This window comes from Melanostigma gelatinosum (genome assembly GCF_949748355.1).
Source record: "Melanostigma gelatinosum genome assembly, chromosome: 6".
In the NCBI taxonomy this organism is placed as follows: Eukaryota; Metazoa; Chordata; class Actinopteri; order Perciformes; family Zoarcidae; genus Melanostigma; species Melanostigma gelatinosum.
In genome coordinates, this window is record NC_136639.1 from 3,739,845 (window position 1) to 3,760,935 (window position 21,091).

General features: G+C 42.9%; 2 protein-coding genes across 5 annotated transcripts; both read left to right on the forward strand.

Moving 5' to 3' along the window:
- Positions 1-3,645: 3,645 nt before the first annotated feature.
- Positions 3,646-12,721, forward strand: LOC306779102 (STAM-binding protein-like A). Of its 3 annotated transcripts, none has more exons than XM_079270868.1 (10): positions 3,646-3,775; positions 5,153-5,423; positions 5,602-5,677; positions 5,768-5,863; positions 6,228-6,621; positions 6,809-6,933; positions 7,396-7,533; positions 10,818-10,930; positions 11,104-11,203; positions 11,744-12,721. In XM_079270868.1, the coding sequence occupies exons 2-10, from the start codon at positions 5,221-5,223 to the stop codon at positions 11,798-11,800; spliced, it is 1,302 nt and encodes a 433-aa protein (XP_079126994.1). In that variant the 5' UTR covers positions 3,646-3,775; positions 5,153-5,220; the 3' UTR covers positions 11,801-12,721. The 3 variants fall into 3 exon arrangements, with proteins under 3 accessions (XP_079126994.1, XP_079126996.1, XP_079126995.1); XM_079270869.1 differs by having other exon boundaries at positions 3,688-3,775; positions 5,126-5,423; XM_079270870.1 differs by lacking the exons at positions 10,818-10,930; positions 11,104-11,203; positions 11,744-12,721 and adding an exon at positions 8,461-8,559.
- Positions 12,722-17,981: 5,260 nt separating this feature from the next.
- Positions 17,982-21,091, forward strand: LOC306778936 (STAM-binding protein-like A). Of its 2 annotated transcripts, none has more exons than XM_079270680.1 (4): positions 17,982-18,092; positions 19,416-19,686; positions 19,865-19,940; positions 20,031-21,091. In XM_079270680.1, the coding sequence occupies exons 2-4, from the start codon at positions 19,484-19,486 to the stop codon at positions 20,196-20,198; spliced, it is 447 nt and encodes a 148-aa protein (XP_079126806.1). In that variant the 5' UTR covers positions 17,982-18,092; positions 19,416-19,483; the 3' UTR covers positions 20,199-21,091. The 2 variants fall into 2 exon arrangements, with proteins under 2 accessions (XP_079126806.1, XP_079126807.1); XM_079270681.1 differs by having other exon boundaries at positions 18,012-18,092; positions 19,389-19,686.

The window sequence follows — 21,091 nt, forward strand, 5'->3', positions numbered from 1 at the left end:
GTCGGATGACAATTGTAGCGTGACCAATCTGTGTTTGTGGATCTTTCAAATGTCTCACATGGTAACCCTCATTGGGACATGGTATGATGATCAGTTGGTGACTTCGTGTTGTTCCAGAGATTTTGAGCAACTCAAATCCTCCCCCTTGTCTGAGTTTTGGATATGCCTCTAAAATAAATGATCTAAAGTCATCTGGATCAGTATGACTACCAAAAAATAGATGATAATAATACAAACAACCGATCTAACTTGAAATATAATAACGTTTAATATTTTTGAAAGGTAACTTGATTCAAGAAAAATACGTCTGTCAATCATGATGCCTGACTTACGTTGGAATGTAAGACGTGTTTTCCCCTCGTCCTGCAGCAGCAAGTCTATCTCTGGCGTATCGCTTTGTCCTCAATACAACAGAAAGAGTGAGTGTACGAATGAAGTTGTGCACGCAGCAACAGTTCGCCTCCTTCTCCCTCCAATGTACGGACCAAACAGTCTTGAAACCTCGGCTAGAATCAAGTGAAGAGGATAAGCTATAATCAGAGAATAAGGACGTTGCAGAAGATATCATCGCACACTTTACAGGAATGTGATCTGACGCACCGCATGAATAAATAAATCACTCATCACCGGCGATAGTAATTTAGTCTACACAAGGGATTTAGCATGGAAAACATCCCGCAGCAGGTCTGCCAGCGGCCGCCCGGTCGAAGCCATCAGTGCTGCTAGATAGTTATTTGACGTCGTTGCAGGGATGATTTGCTAGGAATCGGTTGCTTCTGTCTTGCTCCCCTACTCGACCAATCCTGCTTAAGAATGAGGTTCGGACCGCCTACCTCACTAACATACAGACACAGAAATAAATGAATAAATGAATACAGAAATGTAGAAATATATTTATTTATTTACGTCCTGTTTCGGTATAAAATTAAATTTATTAATTTCAGCATTTATTTACTATTTTATTTATTAATTTCAGAATTTATTTACTATTTTATTTATTAATTTCTGCATTTATTTACTATTTTATTTATTCATTTCAGCATTTATTTACCATTGTATTTATTAATTTCTGCATTCATTTACTATTTTATTCATTAATTTCTGCATTTATTTACTATTTTATTTATTCATTTCAGCATTTATTTACTATTTTATTTATTCATTTCAGCATTTAGTTCAGCATTTAATTAGTTCTGTATTTATTTCATCATGTATTCATTCATTTCTGCATTTATACATTGAAAGGAGTCTTCTAAATGGGACAGCCTCGTCGCAGCCGCTGTGACGCATTCGGTCGCCAGACGGCCACAGCTGGCGCATAGAATGATGTTACGCATGATTCATCAAGATCAAAGGCATAGTGTCACAAATGACATCACTTCAGATACACCTTCTAGAACGGAATGACGTCACGCATGATTCGTCAAGATCAAAGGCAACCCTATAGAACGCGATGACGTCACAGATGAGCGGCACAATCACCTACCCCAGAGAGAACTATAGTCACCAGTCACAAGTGCATCTCCTTTCTTCAAACAAGCATTCAAGAGCATAAACCAGAGTTTTGAGGACTGTTATTGAGGACTTTCAAGAGACACCAGTACAATGGAAGGACGAAAGATAAGTATGAATCAGGCACAAATTAATGAACCTAGGGAACCTCGAAGGGTGAATGACCAGGACAATGTTTTCATGTCGGTCCGAATTAATGACCTTGAGCGGTGTCTAAAGGAGGCTCAGGATGACAATGATATCAAGTCGGTCAAAATGAATGACCTTGATAAGCGTAATGATATCTTGTTGGACCAAATTAATGTCCTTGAGTGGCGTCTAAAGGATGCTCAGATTGACAATGCTATCAAGTTGGTCAAAGAGAATGACCTTGAGCGCCAGCTAACGGAGTCTAAGGATGACAATGCTGTCATGTTGGGCAAAAATAAAGACCTTGAGCAGCTTAATGATAGCATAGCGCTCAAAATTGAGGCCCTTGAGCAGCATAATTATATCAAGTTCCGCGAAATGACTGACCTTGAGCTGCATCTAAAGTGGGCTCAGGATGACAATGATGACAAGTCGGTCAACATCAATTACCTTGAGCTGCGTCTAAAGTGGGCTCAGGATGACAATGATGACAAGTCGGTCAAAATGAATGACCTTGAGCAGCGTCTAAAGGAGGCTCAGCATGACAATGATGTCACGTCGGTCAAAATGAATGACCTTGAGCAGCGTCTAAAGGAGGCTCAGCATGACAATGATGTCAAGTCGGTCAAAATGAATGACCTTGAGCAGCGTCTAAAGGAGGCTCAGCATGACAATGATGTCACGTCTGAAGGGAGCGTCTTGCCGGCTCCAGCTGCTGAGACTCAGACCACAAGTTGGTGGTTTCGCTGTCCCAATGGTCTCCTGAAAGCAGGATTGTTGGTTGGTGCCGTTGTCGCTGCAGTGGGAATAGCGAGAACTTTAATGTCTTAGACTGGAGCGTAGAACCTGTCAAGGCCCATATGATGATTAGCACAAAGATAACATGTTGTGAGTGTGATGCCCACCAATGTGTTGTCACATGTGTGTTATGTATTTTGTTTTCATGCACAGCCAATATGTTTTCATGTTTATTCCAGCAATAGTTTTATAAGTGACTGACCTAGTGGGAACAATGATGTTGCCACTAAAGCCACTAGAAGGCACTGTACTCCAGAGAAAGCTAGCGGGACGTGAAGAGCGAAGCAGGATGTGAAATCCTTCTTTTCAAGTGACTAAGCGTTCAGGAGAGAACTGCAAGGCTAATAACGTTTAGCAGTTTAAGACCATCCTACAGTTATAGATTCTGTTATCCTTCATGTTCAAGAACATTTAATGTGCGTGTACTGTACCGAAAATAATGTTTATTTTCGTTGTTTAGTGCTGTATGGAATTGGTGTCCGTCTGCACTACATGTGCATTTGAGCTAGCACAAAGATAACATGTGAGTGTGATGCTCACCAATGTGTTGCCACATGTGTGTTATGTATTTTGTTTTCATGCACAGCCAATATGTTTTAATGTTTATTCCAGCAATAGTTTTATAAATGACTGACCTAATCATAAATAATAATAAAATGTATTTATAGAGCGCTTTTCACAGACAAAAAAATCACAAAGTGCTTAACAGAGCAGAAATTTAAAACCATAAAAAACACAATGTGACCCTAGACCAACGAGCCGCGTAGACTACTGTACATTACTGTATAATTTTTTAGTTTTGGCTGTACTGTTACATCTGTTGTGAGCGTATTGAAATAAGCTTGCCCTGGCTCAGTGGGAAAAAACAGGGGTCCTGGCCACAGACCGTATATTGAGAGGATGATTCACTTACAGTAAGGAAAAAATTAAACACAGACTGGAGGACAGCGCATGCAAGATATACACAGAAATAGACTAAACTAAAAAAAATCATGTTTTTTACTGTATTAGGAATACTTAAAAAACCTAAAAGAAAACCGGAATAAATAAACAACTAAAATTACCATCAGATCAAAAAAGCATCTGTACAAATATTTTTTTTTTAATCTATTCTTTTTTATTGGCTATAAAATTATTTTCAATAGGAAAATAATTTACGTCCCCAATGACGCGTCATGCGTCATGCGTCAGGCGGAAGTTGTTGTGATTGCGGAAGTGAAGCTACAGATGCTGGAGGCTCAGCCCACTGAAACAACTCTGCTATATCTGATTCTTCGTGTTTTTTAATTGAGGCTACATGTAGCTCTGTGGGAGCTTCGGTTTACAGCTCTATCAGGTAAGAATGACGACGACTGTGTTCAGTGACCGTTAGTTGCTTAAACCGGTTTAAACTCGTCACGTTACTGCGCTAAATTAGCTGAGTTAGCTAAGTGCGGCTAACGCGACGTCGTGTGTGTGTGTGTGTGTGTGTGTGTGTGTGTGTGTGTGTGTGTGTGTGTGTGTGTGTGTGTGTGTGAGAGAAAGAGAGAAAAAAGAAGTGAGTGACAGCTAATTCTGACACGAAATGTCAGATTATAAAGATGATAAATATACAGAAAATATGGCGATAAGCTAAAGTGGTATTTAGATCCTTTACTTACTGAAAAGTACTAATACCAATCAGTGAAAACACAACAGTACAAGTGAAAGTCCTGCATTTAAACATCTTACTGAAGTAAAAGTGTGTATCACCAAAGTGTGGCCTACTGATAGTGTCAAAAGTAAAAAGTAGTCATTGTGTAGTAACATGTTCCCTGTCAGTGTTTTACATTTGTATATAAAGTGTCTTTGGTTTATATTAATGTGTATTTTGCATTTTAATGCTCATTTTAACTCCTTTATATACTGTTGTGTAGTTTATTCTACAGCAATGCTTCATATTCTACCAGGTCATCATATGTTTGTAGCTTCATCCTCCTGTGAGAACCACAAATCTCTAAAAAGTCAAGTTTTCATGAGTTGAAAGGGGATGAAAAGTAACTTAAGCTGTCACACAAATGAAGTAAAAAGTAAAATATTTGCCCCTGAGATGTCGTAGAGTAGAAAGTTAAAGTTTCATGAAATGGAAAAGTAAGTAAAGTAGAAGTAAATGTTTACTTTAGGACAGTATTTGAGTAAATGTACTTTACACCACTAACAGTGATTGTACAACCGTTCACACTGTAAACACTTGAATAAAAGTGAATTACGGTTCTTTTAAAAATACAAAGAGAGTATAAACCTCTGAGCAGTTCCTCGACCTCTTGAGCTGAACAACTGGTCTCTTGACACTGAATCAATACGAACCGTCTGACCGTTAGTCAGCGCGCTGATGAAGGGTTCTCACGTTCGTCTTCGTTTGATCAATAGTCGAGTCGTACCGAATGGACCCTCCCAGCAGAGTCGCAGTGTTCCTCCAAATATACTCAGCCAGGATGTGAAGAGAGGGACGCTGTTTCTTTTATGATACTTCATGCAGGATATGGTGTCTTCTTGCACACTTACTGAATAGATTTACTAAAAACACTCATTAATAATGATCAAGTCATCACATCATCGCAATATTACATGTGAAATATCTTTGAATTTGATTCTAAGGATTTAACCAATAACAATAACACAGTGTTGGAAAAGCTTTCTTACAGTTAGTGTCCACGGTCTTCTTCAGGTTAGTCACCACAGCGTTCCTTTGCAGACTCTCCACTCGCCACAGTGTTCACTCCTCAGCTCGTCTCCCCCGCCGTTTCTGGCCGAGCTGTCGCGATGGCCGACCACAACGACACCAGTCTGCAGCCGGAGGAGCGAGTCCGCGCTCTCACCAAGAAGGGCAGCTCGGTGGAAGTCAACGAAGATGTGCCGCCGCGTCGCTACTTCCGCTCCGGGATGGAGATGATCCGCATGGCCAACATCTACGCAGAGGAGGGCAACATCGAGCACGCCTTCGTCCTTTACAACAAGTACATCACGTGAGTGTTCAGCTGCTCATCAGCGGTTACTGGTTTCATTGTGTTTGGTACATTCATTTGTCCTTCATTGTTTGGCTAGTTTGAGGTTTTTCACGTGAAGACATGTTGTTCTCAGTGCAGGCATGAACACAAAGGTTTATCAGTCCGTTGGAAGATCTTTTCTTCTCTTTTCATCAAGTCTCTTCATAGAAAAACTTCCCAAACATCGTGACTACAAGACCGCTAACATTCCCGAGAAGAAGGACACACTAAAGGTACGCAGACAGTGTTTCTACTCTCCTGTACAACGCGTTTTAATTGGTTTCATTTTAACGGAAATGTTGCCGTTTTTCTTTCGTCTGCAGAAACTGAAAGACGTCGCGTTTCCTCAAGCAGAGATTCTGAAAAAAGCCCTTTTGCGGAGATTTGAACAAGACTATGCACATCATCTTGTCAAAAAGGTAAATGTGTTAGCAGTCTGTCATTTAAAGAAACGTATACAGGTTGAGACATTGAGATTAATTACATTGTAAACATAAAACAACATCTAATACACATTGACAACACAACAAGCATTGTACGCTGATTTTACAGTGAGTTGTGTAAACCCTAAATGGGGTGAAACATTAATCAGAGTCGCAATAAAGGGAGACGTTAGTTCATTAACAGACGGAGGTAAAACAAACACATTGACCTTAAATAGTCACACTTTATATAACATCGATATTAAGTCCAAACATGAATTACTCTGCAACAAAACTGCAATGTTGTTGAAGAACAACAGACACAAAAAAAGAGAGCAACCGATGTGTGTTTCCTGCTTAGAAAGCGGAGCAGGAGGCGGCGGTGCGGGAGCAGTCCAAGCAGCGGGCGCTGGACGCCGAGCGGGAGCGCGTGGCCGAGATGCAGCGGCGGCAGCGGGAGCAGGAGCAGTTCAGTGCCTTCGAGGAGATGATCCGCCGCCAGGAGCTGGAGAAGGAGCGCCAGCGCGTTCTCCTGGAGTTCGGCGCTCCCACCGCGCCTCCCTCCGACACGCCCCTCCTGCCAGGCATCCAGGGACCCCTGCCGCAGGGGTCCCACGCCGCCCCGCAGAGCCCAGGGGACAACAACCACCAACACGACCGCCCGCCCGCGACCATCGGCACACCCGGCGCCGCCGCCCTGCCCACCTTCGACCGGTCGCTCAAGCCCGGCTCTCTGGTCAGCCCGGGGAACAACAGTGAGTTAATCTGACGCGAGGGGGGCCCGGCCTTCACAGGGATTTAAATACTATTTTAAAGTATTTGCACTTCTGAGCTGATTTATTCCCTCCTGACCTACTTCATTTCCTGTTTGCGCCATGCCTCGTTTCAGAACACCACAAGAGTCTAACTTGTATTCGTCTGCATGTGTTTTTATTTTTGCAGACACAATGGTGGACGCTCTCCGGCAGTTGGCCGTTCCGGCCGAGCTGTGCCGGAGCTTTCTGAGGTTGGCCGAGGCCAACACGAGCCGAGCCGTGGAGACGTGCGGCATTCTGTGCGGCAAACTGGTAAGCCTCTGAAGAGATCGTTTACAGGAAGCAAAACATGTATAAATGAGATGTTAACAACATGTTTCTCATTGTGTCTTTAAATCTGGATTTTTGCATTTTTGAAATCCATGACCTGAGATGGTTAAAGAAGGAAATCCCCTGTTTATGTTCTGGTGAAACAAAGGATGTTTCTCTGAGACGATATAATGAATGTGGACTTTGAAACGGAGACATCAGCTGACCTCCCACCCCAGAGGGGGAGAACATAACCTGACACTTCTCTCACTGTCCCAGCTCTGCTGTGGCTTTTCTTTGTATTATATCGTTAACTAAACGCTCCCGTCACTGTTTTTGTGTGCATGACGGAGAGCTTTTTCGGTGCTCCATTACTTTTTGTTTGGAGCTTTTTTTGGGAGACGGTTTCGATGCATAATTTAAAGGATTGCAACAGCGTGACGTCTTATTTTGTGTTTGCTCCAGACCAGAAATGCGTTCACCGTGACCCACGTCATCGTACCGAAGCAGAGCGGAGGACCGGACTATTGCGACACGGAAAATGAGGAGGAACTCTTCCTCATACAGGACCAGTACGATCTCATCACCCTCGGCTGGATACACGTGAGTAAAGATGGAAGAACTAATCATCATCTGCTGTTCTCACAAGTACGAGCTGATCCTGCTGAAAAACATTAAAGGAATACACAAGCGTCTCTGCTAAAACTTTAACTGTTTAAACGTCTTCTGACTCACACAGACGAGTACTAGTGACTGTCGTAGCTGTAATGAATCAGCAGTGGACTGTTTGTTATTGTGTCTGACTAATTCTCGCTCTTATTCCTATACCCGCTTTGCGTGAGTTATTTAATGCTGAAATACATAACACCAAAAACCAGGTTGTCTTTTTCAGTATTTATTCTCTGCGCAGAGAAGGTTCAATCGTCACAACTAGGGGTGTAACGGATCACAAACCTCACGGTTCGGTTCGGATCACGGTTCAGGAGTCACGGTTCGGATCATTTTTCGGATCAACAAAGAAAAGGGGAGGAGACAAATATAACTTTGCTTTCCATTTATTAATTAAAGAACTTCAAGAACACTTAAAGCAAAGAACTTTGGGCTATAGCCTTACATGAAAACAAAAATATTGAAGACGTCCAATTTGAAACAAAATGAAATAAATAAATAAAAATAATACATTCAAGAATTCTGTTCAGTTGAAGTGCAACATGAGGTATGTTGATATCCTCGTCCTTTCATCAATGTTGAAAGAAAGAAACAGCCAGTGAGCTAGCGTCCACTGTTTACACTGAACTGAACTGCTCAGCAACACCTTGGGTCTGTGTTTACTTCCTGTCAGGTTATGCCATTCAAATACACAATGTTTACCATTACTGTGACATTATTTTCAAAAAGATGAGAATATCTCCATTGTCTGGGGAGAGGGTCGACCTTTCTGTGGTGACTGGAATATTATTGGGCCTGTCTAGCTTCACTCTGACACTTCTGTCAGCACCTGAACCAGGTGTGTGTGTGTGTGACTCACAGAGGGGGCGTGTCTACAGCACCTGAACCAGGTGTGTGTCCGTGTGACTCTCACAGAGGGGGCGTGTCTACAGCACCTGAACCAGGTGTGTGTCTGTGTGACTCTCACAGAGGGGGCGTGTCTACAGCACCTGAACCAGGTGTGTGTCCGTGTGACTCTCACAGAGGGGGCGTGTCTACAGCACCTGAACCAGGTGTGTGTCCGTGTGACTCTTACAGAGGGGGCGTGTCTACAGCACCTGCCCCAGGTGTGTGTCTGTGTGACTCTCACAGAGGGGGCGTGTCTACAGCACCTGAACCAGGTGTGTGTCCGTGTGACTCTTACAGAGGGGGCGTGTCTACAGCACCTGCCCCAGGTGTGTGTCTGTGTGACTCTCACAGAGGGGGCGTGTCTACAGCACCTGAACCAGGTGTGTGTCTGTGTGACTCTCACAGAGGGGGCGTGTCTACAGCACCTGAACCAGGTGTGTGTCTGTGTGACGCTCACAGAGGGGGCGTGTCTACAGCACCTGCCCCAGGTGTGTGTCTGTGTGACTCTCACAGAGGGGGCGTGTCTACAGCACCTGAACCAGGTGTGTGTCTGTGTGACTCTCACAGAGGGGGCGTGTCTACAGCACCTGAACCAGGTGTGTGTCCGTGTGACTCTCACAGAGGGGGCGTGTCTACAGCACCTGCCCCAGGTGTGTGTCTGTGTGACTCTCACAGAGGGGGCGTGTCTACAGCACCGGACTAAGAATCACTCCGCCGTGGTGAAAGCGGTCTCAGTCTTTTCCTTCTCATAGAGGCCTGTCACAGCTTCACACTGAAGTGGGTGCGTGAGTGGATTTCGTAGCGTGGCTCAAGCATTTTAACCAGATTTAGAAATCCTTTGTTTTCCACACCGGAGTGTCCCCGTCGCTGACAGACGGGATGGTGTCTCTTCATATGTGTGGACATGCCGGATGTTTTGCCGTTGTCGTGTGTCTCTTTAAATAACGCCTACATACCGTAACGCTTTGTCCACCACCCTCATCCGTCATTATACGTTACAAGGAACACAAAATGTTCCCAAACTTGCGACTTAAATGACACCGCGGCTTCTGACGTTCCTCCGCTCACCAAGACTTCACCGTTAAATGCTTCAAAGCTGCTCCGTTCACGTGAACACACTACTGCTTCATATCTGTTCACTGACACTCTGCATTGATATTCGGGGACTTGTTACTTGAAAAGGAACAGCAACAGTAGAACTTTACACACTATGATGATTACACTGTAAAGAAAAAATACTCGATTGATCCGCGGTTCACGGGTGATCCGAACCGTGAGGGGTGATCCGAACGGATCACGGAACGATCCGTGACACCACTAATCACGGAACGATCCGTGATCCGTGATCCGTGACACCACTAATCACAACAGAATGCGTACAGTCTCAGTGAGGAAGAACCAAGAGAAAGGTGAACAAGCTTTCTTTATACAGAATGAGCAACGGTGGGGGCCGATGGCCAATGTTACAGACATTTCGGTCTCAGACTGATAGGAACAGCAATGAAAAACAAACGGTCAGCAACCAAAGCAAGTGGCCCAAAGGCCTTGGCGCTGGAACATTCTCATACAACACAGTTAGTTATCTATGTGAACAGAGAGGGAGAATTCGTCTTTTGCACAACAGAGACACGGTGAAGTTCAACAAAGTTCAGAGCAAAATTACTTATGCATGAATACAATGTACTGAGTAAAAATATATACTAAGTAAGTAATTACCATTACACTTCTGCAACACGGCACCTTGCGGGATTTCAGAACGAGACTTCTCCGTCAGCGAGACTTGTTTCCATAATGTTGTCAGACATTAATAATAACAATCTGAGCCTGTCAGTGGATAAAAACCAGGCGGCAACCTCCGGTTCTGAAAAGTGAAGCCAAAGTAGAAGTGTGTTAAACCTGCATTCTCTCTAGTGTCCAGCAGGGGGCGACTCCTCTGGTTGTATAGACGTCTATGAGAAAAAGACTCTACTTCTCTCTTGATTCATTACCTCAGTAAACATTGTAAACATGAGTTTATGTCTCAATCTAGTTTCAAGTCTTCTTCAACACAGCATGATGTTCATTTAGTACATTATGGTCCATTTAGAGTCAAACAGACCATAAAGCAGGGGATGCTTTAGGGCGGGGCTTACTGTGATTGACAGGTCGCTGCCAGAGATGTATACGGCGTCTTTACCGCGGCGTCACTCATCTGCAGTCCAAACACGGTCACTTTCGCTCACTGGTCGCAAACATGCCGAAGTCAAGGCTTCACAAAACCAACAATTTGAAACATTGGGCATGTGTTTGTGCGTTGAACACCAGTTAAACTGACTCTGTGTGTTTCCCAGACTCACCCCACGCAGACGGCCTTCCTGTCCAGCGTGGACCTCCACACACACTGCTCCTACCAGATGATGATGCCGGAGGCCATCGCCATCGTCTGCTCGCCCAAGTTTAACGAGTGAGTCGGAAGACCTGCTGCCGTCCCGTCTCTACAAGCATCAAAAACAGAGTTTCAGTCTTTCAGCTCGCTCTCCTTCCAACCGTTACCTGTGTGTGTCGGCATGCTGCCGTGTCTCTTCTCCACGCTGACCTGTGTGTGTGTGTGTGTGTGTGTGTGTGTGTTTCTCTCAGAATCGGCTACTTCAGGTTGACTGATCGAGGAACAGACGAGATCTCCACGTGTAAACAGAAAGGCTTTCACCCGCACAGCAAAGACCCCCCTCTGTTTACAGTGAGTCCACCTCCACTCACGCTGCTGCTCTCATGTTTCTAATGCAGAGCGCTTTATATCAGCAACTTACTACAACAGACTGTCCTTTACTTGAGACTAATCTGATCCAGTGAGACCAAGATAAACTGCACTGGAAACAAGTGTGGTCATTTTAGATTTTAGATTTCGTCGTCATGGCTCTGATCTCCTAAATCACTAACCTCTCGTGGTGTCTGTCCGGCTCAGGTTGTGAGAGTTTTGAGGTAGTGAATTAATGATGATGAATTGATATGTGTTCATGGTGTTAACAGCATTAACGGTAACAGATCTTTGTAGAAACAAATGTCCCAAAGTCAGTCTGGATAATCTACAGAACAGAACTTCCCCCTGCGGATAAATAAAGTATCAAATCTATTTATTTATCTATCTTTCTGTTCGGTAGGTTCTTTTAAACAGCATTAGTGTGTGAACATATTCGATGTATAAAGTACAAGCAGTACTGCGTTTTTTTCCGTCCGTGTGAGAATCCTCAAACTGAAATCTGTCTCTTCTTCTCGTCAGCACGCGGGACACGTCAACATCACCGACGACACCGTGTCCATGATGGATCTGCGGTGATTCTTTGTCACCAGAACACTCGGGACTGTTTTATCAAAGCGGAGACATTTTACTGGAGGAAACACTCGTTTTACCGTCAGGACGGTTCTGAGCAAACGCCGACCCACGAGTTCACTATTTCTACTGACTTCAGTTGTTCTCAAAGAAAACAACGTCGCAAACCTTTATTTCACTTTTCTTCATTTTGCCCTGTAAGAAAAGATATTACATATTATTGCACTTTCCAAGCAAACGACTCGGATCCTCCCTCAAACCTCCGGCTCTCCATCCCCTCTGTTCTCCGTATGTGCGCTGCTTCCTTACCATTCAACTTTAGGTTTTCGTCTCTCATAAAATATATATATATACCGTATATATGTTTGTCCGTGCCTGGTAACCCAACCTTTTGTTTCATAATCTGCCATCAAAGTTTGGTTCTGCCTGACAAAGATAAAAGTGCCAAGGACGGGAACTCATTGAGTTGTTCGCTGTGCAGCAGGAAGTTCAGTGTGAGATCTTTGTTGGATCTCTGTTGTTTCCATGTGGTGTGTTTTTCATCGTAAGCCGCTGAAGTGCTATGAGTGATGGGAGAAACGAAAGCCAGATGCAACTCAGGTACACAGGCAGCGATGCTGCTCTGTATTCTATTTTTTATACGCAACCACCATCACTCCGCAGCATCCTTCATCTATAAAGAGCTTTTGTTTCATTCCTGCTTATGATGGGCCGGTCGGCCGGTCGGTTTCCCGAATAATGTGTCCGTGCTTCAGAGGACGTGTGATCGATCTGAATGTACCTCCTGCTCCACGTTAACACTCGTCACTAACAACCTGAGCACGGATCGTGCCTCCAACCGTTTTTTGTTTGCTCCCTTCCGCTTGTTAGAAGAAGTAAACGATTATCCATAATTATGAGAATGACTTCAGTGAATAAAATGCCAAGTCCAAATAACACTCATTGTAGATTCATTTATTCTGCGTGGTCGTGTTTGTCATGTTTGTCCAGGAAATGGTTTATATTTAAAGTTTAGTTACAGAATCAAATTTAGTTTACATGTGAGAGGATATGAAGAGAAATAATAGACACCAAGCACAGACATTTAACATTACTATACACCCAGTGTAGAGGATGAGATTAATTGAATAATGCATACAAAATTATATTTAAATATTATTTGAACACCTTTATTTTTTATAATAAATTAAGATAACATGTTGTGAGTGTGATGCCCACCAATGTGTTGTCACATGTGTGTTATGTATTTTGTTTTCATGCACAGCCAATATGTTTTCATGTTTATTCCAGCAATAGTTTTATAAGTGACTGACCTAGTGGGAACAATGATGTTGCCACTAGAAGGCACTGTACTCCAGAGAAAGCTAGCGGGACGTGAAGAGCGAAGCAGGATGTGAAACAACCTGGAGCTGAACAAGCTCAAGACTGTGGAGATGACAGTGGACTTCAGGAGGAGCCCCCCAACACTGCCCCCCCCCCCCCCCCCCCCTCACCATACTCAACAACACTGTTTCTGCTGTGGAGACCTTCAAGTTTCTGGGATCCACAATCTCCCGGGACCTGATGTGGGCTCCCAACATCGACACCATCAGAAAAAGGCCCAGCAGAGGTTGTACTTTCTGCGCCAGCTCAGGAAGTTCAACCTGCCTCAGGAACTGCTAATTATTTTCTACTCAGCCATCATCCAGTCTGTTCTCTGTTCTTCCATCACTGTGTGGTTTGGATCGGCCACCAAGCAGGACAGAAACAGACTGCAACGGATTGTTAGGTCTGCAGAGAGGATCATTGGTTCCAGCCTGCCCTCCATCCTGGACTTGTTCACCTCCAGAGTCAGGAAGCGGGCTGGAAAGATCACTGCAGACCCCTCACACCCTGGACACAAGCTGTTCAACTCCTCCCCTCTGAGAGGCGCTACAGGGCTCTGTAGCGTTCAGGATCATACAGGATCATCCACATTCAAAATGCGTTACATCTTTTGGCAGACTCCAGAGCCTAATGCTTAATGTCTGATGTACGACTACTTGAGTGCTTGACAAATGTGACGTTTTAGTTCTGTAGAGCGATACCTCACTCATCACTGTGAGCCTTGATTCTTGGAAGAGGGAACTCCTCTCCACACGTCACACATTTCTGAGGTGGTCCAACGCGCTCATTCTGGTTGGCGTGCACGTAAACAAGATCATTTTAAAATGTAACATACTTATGTAAATGTTCATGCTCTTGCCATATGGGAACACCAATTTAAAAGTGAGGATCTTACAGGGTCCAGATTCAGGTTTCTTTGGAGTGGTCGGATGACAATTGTAGCGTGACCAATCTGTGTTTGTGGATCTTTCAAATGTCTCACATGGTAACCCTCATTGGGACATGGTATGATGATCAGTTGGTGACTTCGTGTTGTTCCAGAGATTTTGAGCAACTCAAATCCTCCCCCTTGTCTGAGTTTTGGATATGCCTCTAAAATAAATGATCTAAAGTCATCTGGATCAGTATGACTACCAAAAAATAGATGATAATAATACAAACAACCGATCTAACTTGAAATATAATAACGTTTAATATTTTTGAAAGGTAACTTGATTCAAGAAAAATACGTCTGTCAATCATGATGCCTGACTTACGTTGGAATGTAAGACGTGTTTTCCCCTCGTCCTGCAGCAGCAAGTCTATCTCTGGCGTATCGCTTTGTCCTCGATACAACAGAAAGAGTGAGTGTACGAATGAAGTTGTGCACGCAGCAACAGTTCGCCTCCTTCTCCCTCCAATGTACGGACCAAACAGTCTTGAAACCTCGGCTAGAATCAAGTGAAGAGGACAAGCTATAATCAGAGAATAAGGACGTTGCAGAATATATCATCGCACACTTTACAGGAATGTGATCTGACGCACAGCATGAATCAATAAATCACTCATCACCGGCGATAGTAATTTAGTCTACACAAGGGATTTAGCATGGAAAACATCCCGCAGCAGGTCTGCCAGCGGCCGCCCGGTCGAAGCCATCAGTGCTGCTAGATAGTTATTTGACGTCGTTGCAGGGATGATTTGCTAGGAATCGGTTGCTTCTGTCTTGCTCCCCTACTCGACCAATCCTGCTTAAGAATGAGGTTCGGACCGCCTACCTCACTAACATACAGACACAGAAATAAATGAATAAAGGAATACAGAAATGTAGAAATAGATTTATTTATTTACGTCCTGTTTCGGTATCAAATTTAATTTATTAATTTCAGCATTTATTTACTATTTTATTTATTAATTTCAGAATTTATTTACTATTTTATTTATTAATTTCTGCATTTATTTACTATTTTATTTATTCATTTCAGCATTTATTTACCATTGTATTTATTAATTTCTGCATTCATTTACTATTTTATTTATTAATTTCTGCATTTATTTACTATTTTATTTATTCATTTCAGCATTTATTTACTATTTTATTTATTCATTTCAGCATTTATTTCAGCATTTAATTAGTTCTGTATTTATTTCATCATGTATTCATTCATTTCTGCATTTATACATTGAAAGGAGTCTTCTAAATGGGACAGCCTCGTCGCAGCCGCTGTGACGCAATCGGTCGCCAGACGGCCACAGCTGGCGCATAGAATGATGTTACGCATGATTCATCAAGATCAAAGGCAAAGTGTCACAAATGACATCACTTCAGATACACCTTCTAGAACGGAATGACGTCACGCATGATTCGTCAAGATCAAAGGCAACCCTATAGAACGCGATGACGTCACAGATGAGTGGCACAATCACCTACCCCAGAGAGAACTATAGTCACCAGTCACAAGTGCATCTCCTTTCTTCAAACAAGCATTCAAGAGCATAAACCAGAGTTTTGAGGACTGTTATTGAGGACTTTCAAGAGACACCAGTAAAATGGAAGGACGAAAGATAAATATGAATCAGGCACAAATGAATGAACCTAGGGAACCTCGAAGGGTGAATCACCAGGACAATGATGTCATGTCGGTCCGAATTAATGACCTTGAGCAGCATCTAAAGGAGGCTCAGGATGACAATGATATCAAGTCGGTCAAAATTAATGACATTGATAAGCGTAATGATATCTTGTCGGCCCAAATGAATGTCCTTGAGTGGAGTCTAAAGGATGCTCAGATTGACAATCATATCAAGTCGGTCAAAATGAATCTCCTTGAGTTGCAGCTAGCAGCGGCTGAGGCGGACAATGATATCAAGTCGGCCAAAGTGAATGACCTTGAGTTGCACCTAGCGGCGGCTGAGGCGGACAATGGTATCACGTCGGCCAAAGTGAATGACCTTGAGTGGCATCTAGAGGAGGCTCAGATTGACAATGGTATCAAGTCGGCCGTAATGAATGACCTTAAGCGGCAGCAAGAGAAGGCTCAGAATGACAATCATATCAAGTCGATGAACATATCTGAACTTGAGATGCTTAATGGTGTCATGTCGGCTGAAATTAATGGCCTTAAGCAGCAGCTAATGAAGGCTCAGTATGTCAATCATACCAAGTCAGTCAAAATGAATGACTTGATGCTTGATCAGTGTCTAAAGAAGGCTCAGCAGGACAATGATGTCAAGTCGGTCAAAATGAATGACCTTGAGCAGCATAATATTATCAAGTCGGTCAAAATGAAAGACCTTGAGCAGCGTCTTAAGGGGGCTCAGCATGACAATGATGTCAAGTCGGTCAAAATGAATGACCTTGAGCAGCGTCTAAAGGGGGCTGAGCATGACAATGATGTCGAGTTGGTCAAAATGAATGACCTTGAGCAGCGTCTAAAGGAGGCTCAGCATGACAATGATGTCACGTCGGTCAAAATGAATGACCTTGAGCAGCGTCTAAAGGAGGCTCAGCATGACAATGATGTCACGTCTGAAGCTGCTGAGACTCAGACCACAAGTTGGTGGTTTCGCTGTCCCAATGGTCTCCTGAAAGCAGGATTGTTGGTTGGTGCCGCTGTCGCTGTAGTGGGAATAGCGAGAACTTTAATGTCTTACACTGGAGCGTAGAACCTGTCAAGGCCCATATGATGATTAGCACAAAGATAACATGTTGTGAGTGTGATGCCCACCAATGTGTTGTCACATGTGTGTTATGTATTTTGTTTTCATGCACAGCCAATATGTTTTCATGTTTATTCCAGCAATAGTTTTATAAGTGACTGACCTAGTGGGAACAATGATGTTGCCACTAAAGCCACTAGAAGGCACTGTACTCCAGAGAAAGCTAGCGGGACGTGAAGAGCGAAGCAGGATGTGAAATCCTTCTTTTCAAGTGACTAAGCGTTCAGGAGAGAACTGCAAGGCTAATAATGTTTAGCATTTTAAGACCATCCTACAGTTATAGATTTTGTTATCCTTCATGTTCGAGAACATTTAATGTGCGTGTACTGTACCGAAAATAATGTTTATTTTCGTTGTTTAGTGCTGTATGGAATTGGTGTCCGTCTGCACTACATGTGCATTTGAGCTAGCACAAAGATAACATGTTGTGAGTGTGATGCCCACCAATGTGTTGTCACATGTGTGTTATGTATTTTGTTTTCATGCACAGCCAATATGTTTTAATGTTTATTCCAGCAATAGTTTTATAAATGACTGACCTAATCATAAATAATAATAAAATGTATTTATAGAGCGCTTTTCACAGACAAAAAAATCACAAAGTGCTTAACAGAGCAGAAATTTAAAACCATAAAAAACACAATGTGACCCTAGACCAACGAGCCGCTTAGACTACTGTACATTACTGTATAATTTGTTAGTTTTGGCTGTACAGTTACATCTGTTGTGAGCGTATTGAAATAAGCTTGCCCTGGCTCAGTGGGAAAAAACAGGGGTCCTGGCCATAGACTGTATATTGAGAGGATGATTCACTTACAGTAAGGAAAAAATTAAACACAGACTGGAGGACAGCGCATGCAAGATATACACAGAAATAGACTAAACTAAAAAAATCATGTTTTTTACTGTATTAGGAATACTTAAAAAACCCAAAAGAAAACCGGAATAAATAAATAAGTCAAATGACCATCAGATCAACAAAGCATCTGTACAAATATATATATTTTTTTATCTATTCTTTTTTATTGGCTATAAAATTATTTTCAATAGGAAAATAATTTACGTCCCCAATGACGCGTCATGCGTCAGGCGGAAGTTGTTGTGATTGCGGAAGTGAAGCTACAGATGCTGGAGGCTCAGCCCACTGAAACGACTCTGCTATATCTGATTCTTCGTGTTTTTTAATTGAGGCTACATGTAGCTCTGTGGGAGCTTCGGTTTATAGCTCTATCAGGTAAGAATGACGACGACTGTGTTCAGTGACCGTTAGTTGCTTAAACCGGTTTAAACTCGTCACGTTACTGCGCTAAGTTAGCTGAGTTAGCTAAGTGCGGCTAACGTGACGTCGTTTGATGTTTGTGTGTGTGTGTGTGTGTGTGCGCGCGTGTGTGCGTGTGCGTGTGTGTGTGTGTATGTGTGTGTGTGTGTGTGTGGGGGGGGGGGAATATGGCGATAAGATAAAGTGGTATTTAGATCCTTTACTTACTGAAAAGTACGAATACCACTCAGTGAAAACACAACAGTACAAGTGAAAGTCCTGCATTTAAACATCTTACTGAAGTAAAAGTGTGTATCACCAAAGTGTGGCCTACTGATAGTGTCAAAAGTAAAAAGTAGTCATTGTGTAGTAACATGTTCCCTGTCAGTGTTTTACATTTGTATATAAAGTGTCTGGTTCATATTAATGTGTATTTTGCATTTTAATGCTCATTTTAACTCCTTTATATTCTGTTGTGTAGTTTATTCGACAGCAATGCTTCATATTCTACCAGGTCATCATATGTTTGTAGCTTCATCCTCCTGTGAGAACCACAAATCTCTAAAAAGTCAAGTTTTCATGAGTTGAAAGGGGAGGAAAAGTAACTTAAGCTGTCACACAAATGAAGTAAAAAGTAAAATATTTGCCCCTGAGATGTCGTAGAGTAGAAAGTTAAAGTTTCATGAAATGGAAAAGTAAGTAAAGTAGAAGTAAATGTTTACTTTAGGACAGTATTTGAGTAAATGTACTTTACACCACTAACAGTGATTGTACAACCGTTCACACTGTAAACACTTGAATAAAAGTGAATTACGGTTCTTTTAAAAATACAAAGAGAGTATAAACCTCTGAGCAGTTCCTCGACCTCTTGAGCTGAACAACTGGTCTCTTGACACTGAATCAATACGAACCGTCTGACCGTTAGTCAGCGCGCTGATGAAGGGTTCTCACGTTCGTCTTCGTTTGATCAATAGTCGAGTCGTACCGAATGGACCCTCCCAGCAGAGTCGCAGTGTTCCTCCAAATATACTCAGCCAGGATGTGAAGAGAGGGACGCTGTTTCTTTTATGATACTTCATGCAGGATATGGTGTCTTCTTGCACACTTACTGGATAGATTTACTAAAAACACTCATTAATAATGATCAAGTCATCACATCATCGCAATATTACATGTGAAATATCTTTGAATTTGATTCTAAGGATTTAACCAATAACAATAACACAGTGTTGGAAAAGCTTTCTTACAGTTAGTGTCCACGGTCTTCTTCAGGTTAGTCACCACAGCGTTCCTTTGCAGACTCTCCACTCGCCACAGTGTTCACTCCTCAGCTCGTCTCCCCCGCCGTTTCTGGCCGAGCTGTCGCGATGGCCGACCACAACGACACCAGTCTGCAGCCGGAGGAGCGAGTCCGCGCTCTCACCAAGAAGGGCAGCTCGGTGGAAGTCAACGAAGATGTGCCGCCGCGCCGCTACTTCCGCTCCGGGATGGAGATGATCCGCATGGCCAACATCTACGCAGAGGAGGGCAACATCGAGCACGCCTTCGTCCTTTACAACAAGTACATCACGTGAGTGTTCAGCTGCTCATCAGCGGTTACTGGTTTCATTGTGTTTGGTACATTCATTTGTCCTTCATTGTTTGGCTAGTTTGAGGTTTTTCACGTGAAGACATGTTGTTCTCAGTGCAGGCATGAACACAAAGGTTTATCAGTCCGTTGGAAGATCTTTTCTTCTCTTTTCATCAAGTCTCTTCATAGAAAAACTTCCCAAACATCGTGACTACAAGACCGCTAACATTCCCGAGAAGAAGGACACACTAAAGGTACGCAGACAGTGTTTCTACTCTCCTGTACGACGCGTTTTAATTGGTTTAATTTTAACGGAAATGTTGCCGTTTTTCTTTCGTCTGCAGAAACTGAAAGACGTCGCGTTTCCTCAAGCAGAGATTCTGAAAAAAGCCCTTTTGCGGAGATTTGAACAAGACTATGCACATCATCTTGTCAAAAAGGTAAATGTGTTAGCAGTCTGTCATTTAAAGAAACGTATACAGGTTGAGACATTGAGATTAATTACATTGTAAACATAAAACAACATCTAATACACATTGACAACACAACAAGCATTGTACGCTGATTTTACAGTGAGTTGTGTAAACCCTAAATGGGGTGAAACATTAATCAGAGTCGCAATAAAGGGAGACGTTAGTTCATTAACAGAAGAGGTAAAACCCTAAGCTTACCCTTTAACCCTAACCCTGTAAGAAAAGATATTACATATTATTGCACTTTCCAAGCAAACGACTCGGATCCTCCCTCAAACCTCCGGCTCTCCATCCCCTCTGTTCTCCGTATGTGCGCTGCTTCCTTACCATTCAACTTTAGGTTTTCGTCTCTCATAAAATATATATATATACCGTATATATGTTTGTCCGTGCCTGGTAACCCAACCTTTTGTTTCATAATCTGCCATCAAAGTTTGGTTCTGCCTGACAAAGATAAAAGTGCCAAGGACGGGAACTCATTGAGTTGTTCGCTGTGCAGCAGGAAGTTCAGTGTGAGATCTTTGTTGGATCTCTGTTGTTTCCATGTGGTGTGTTTTTCGTCGTAAGCCGCTGAAGTGCTATGAGTGATGGGAGAAACGAAAGCCAGATGCAACTCAGGTACACAGGCAGCGATGCTGCTCTGTATTCTATTTTTTATACGCAACCACCATCACTCCGCAGCATCCTTCATCTATAAAGAGCTTTTGTTTCATTCCTGCTTATGATGGGCCGGTCGGTTTCCCGAATAATGTGTCCGTGCTTCAGAGGACGTGTGATCGATCTGAATGTACCTCCTGCTCCACGTTAACACTCGTCACTAACAACCTGAGCACGGATCGTGCCTCCAACCGTTTTTTGTTTGCTCCCTTCCGCTTGTTAGAAGAAGTAAACGATTATCCATAATTATGAGAATGACTTCAGTGAATAAAATG

Excerpts from the sequence above, each read along its gene's own strand:
- LOC306779102 (XM_079270868.1), top strand. The coding sequence starts at position 5,221 with ATGGCCGACCACAACGACACCAGTCTGCAGCCGGAGGAGCGAGTCCGC. Across the intron at positions 5,864-6,227 it reads CACATCATCTTGTCAAAAAG|AAAGCGGAGCAGGAGGCGGC; the intron begins GTAAATGTGTTA and ends TTTCCTGCTTAG. Across the intron at positions 6,622-6,808 it reads GGTCAGCCCGGGGAACAACA|ACACAATGGTGGACGCTCTC; the intron begins GTGAGTTAATCT and ends TTATTTTTGCAG.
- LOC306778936 (XM_079270680.1), top strand. The coding sequence starts at position 19,484 with ATGGCCGACCACAACGACACCAGTCTGCAGCCGGAGGAGCGAGTCCGC. Across the intron at positions 19,687-19,864 it reads CTTTACAACAAGTACATCAC|TCTCTTCATAGAAAAACTTC; the intron begins GTGAGTGTTCAG and ends CTTTTCATCAAG. Across the intron at positions 19,941-20,030 it reads AGAAGAAGGACACACTAAAG|AAACTGAAAGACGTCGCGTT; the intron begins GTACGCAGACAG and ends TTTCGTCTGCAG.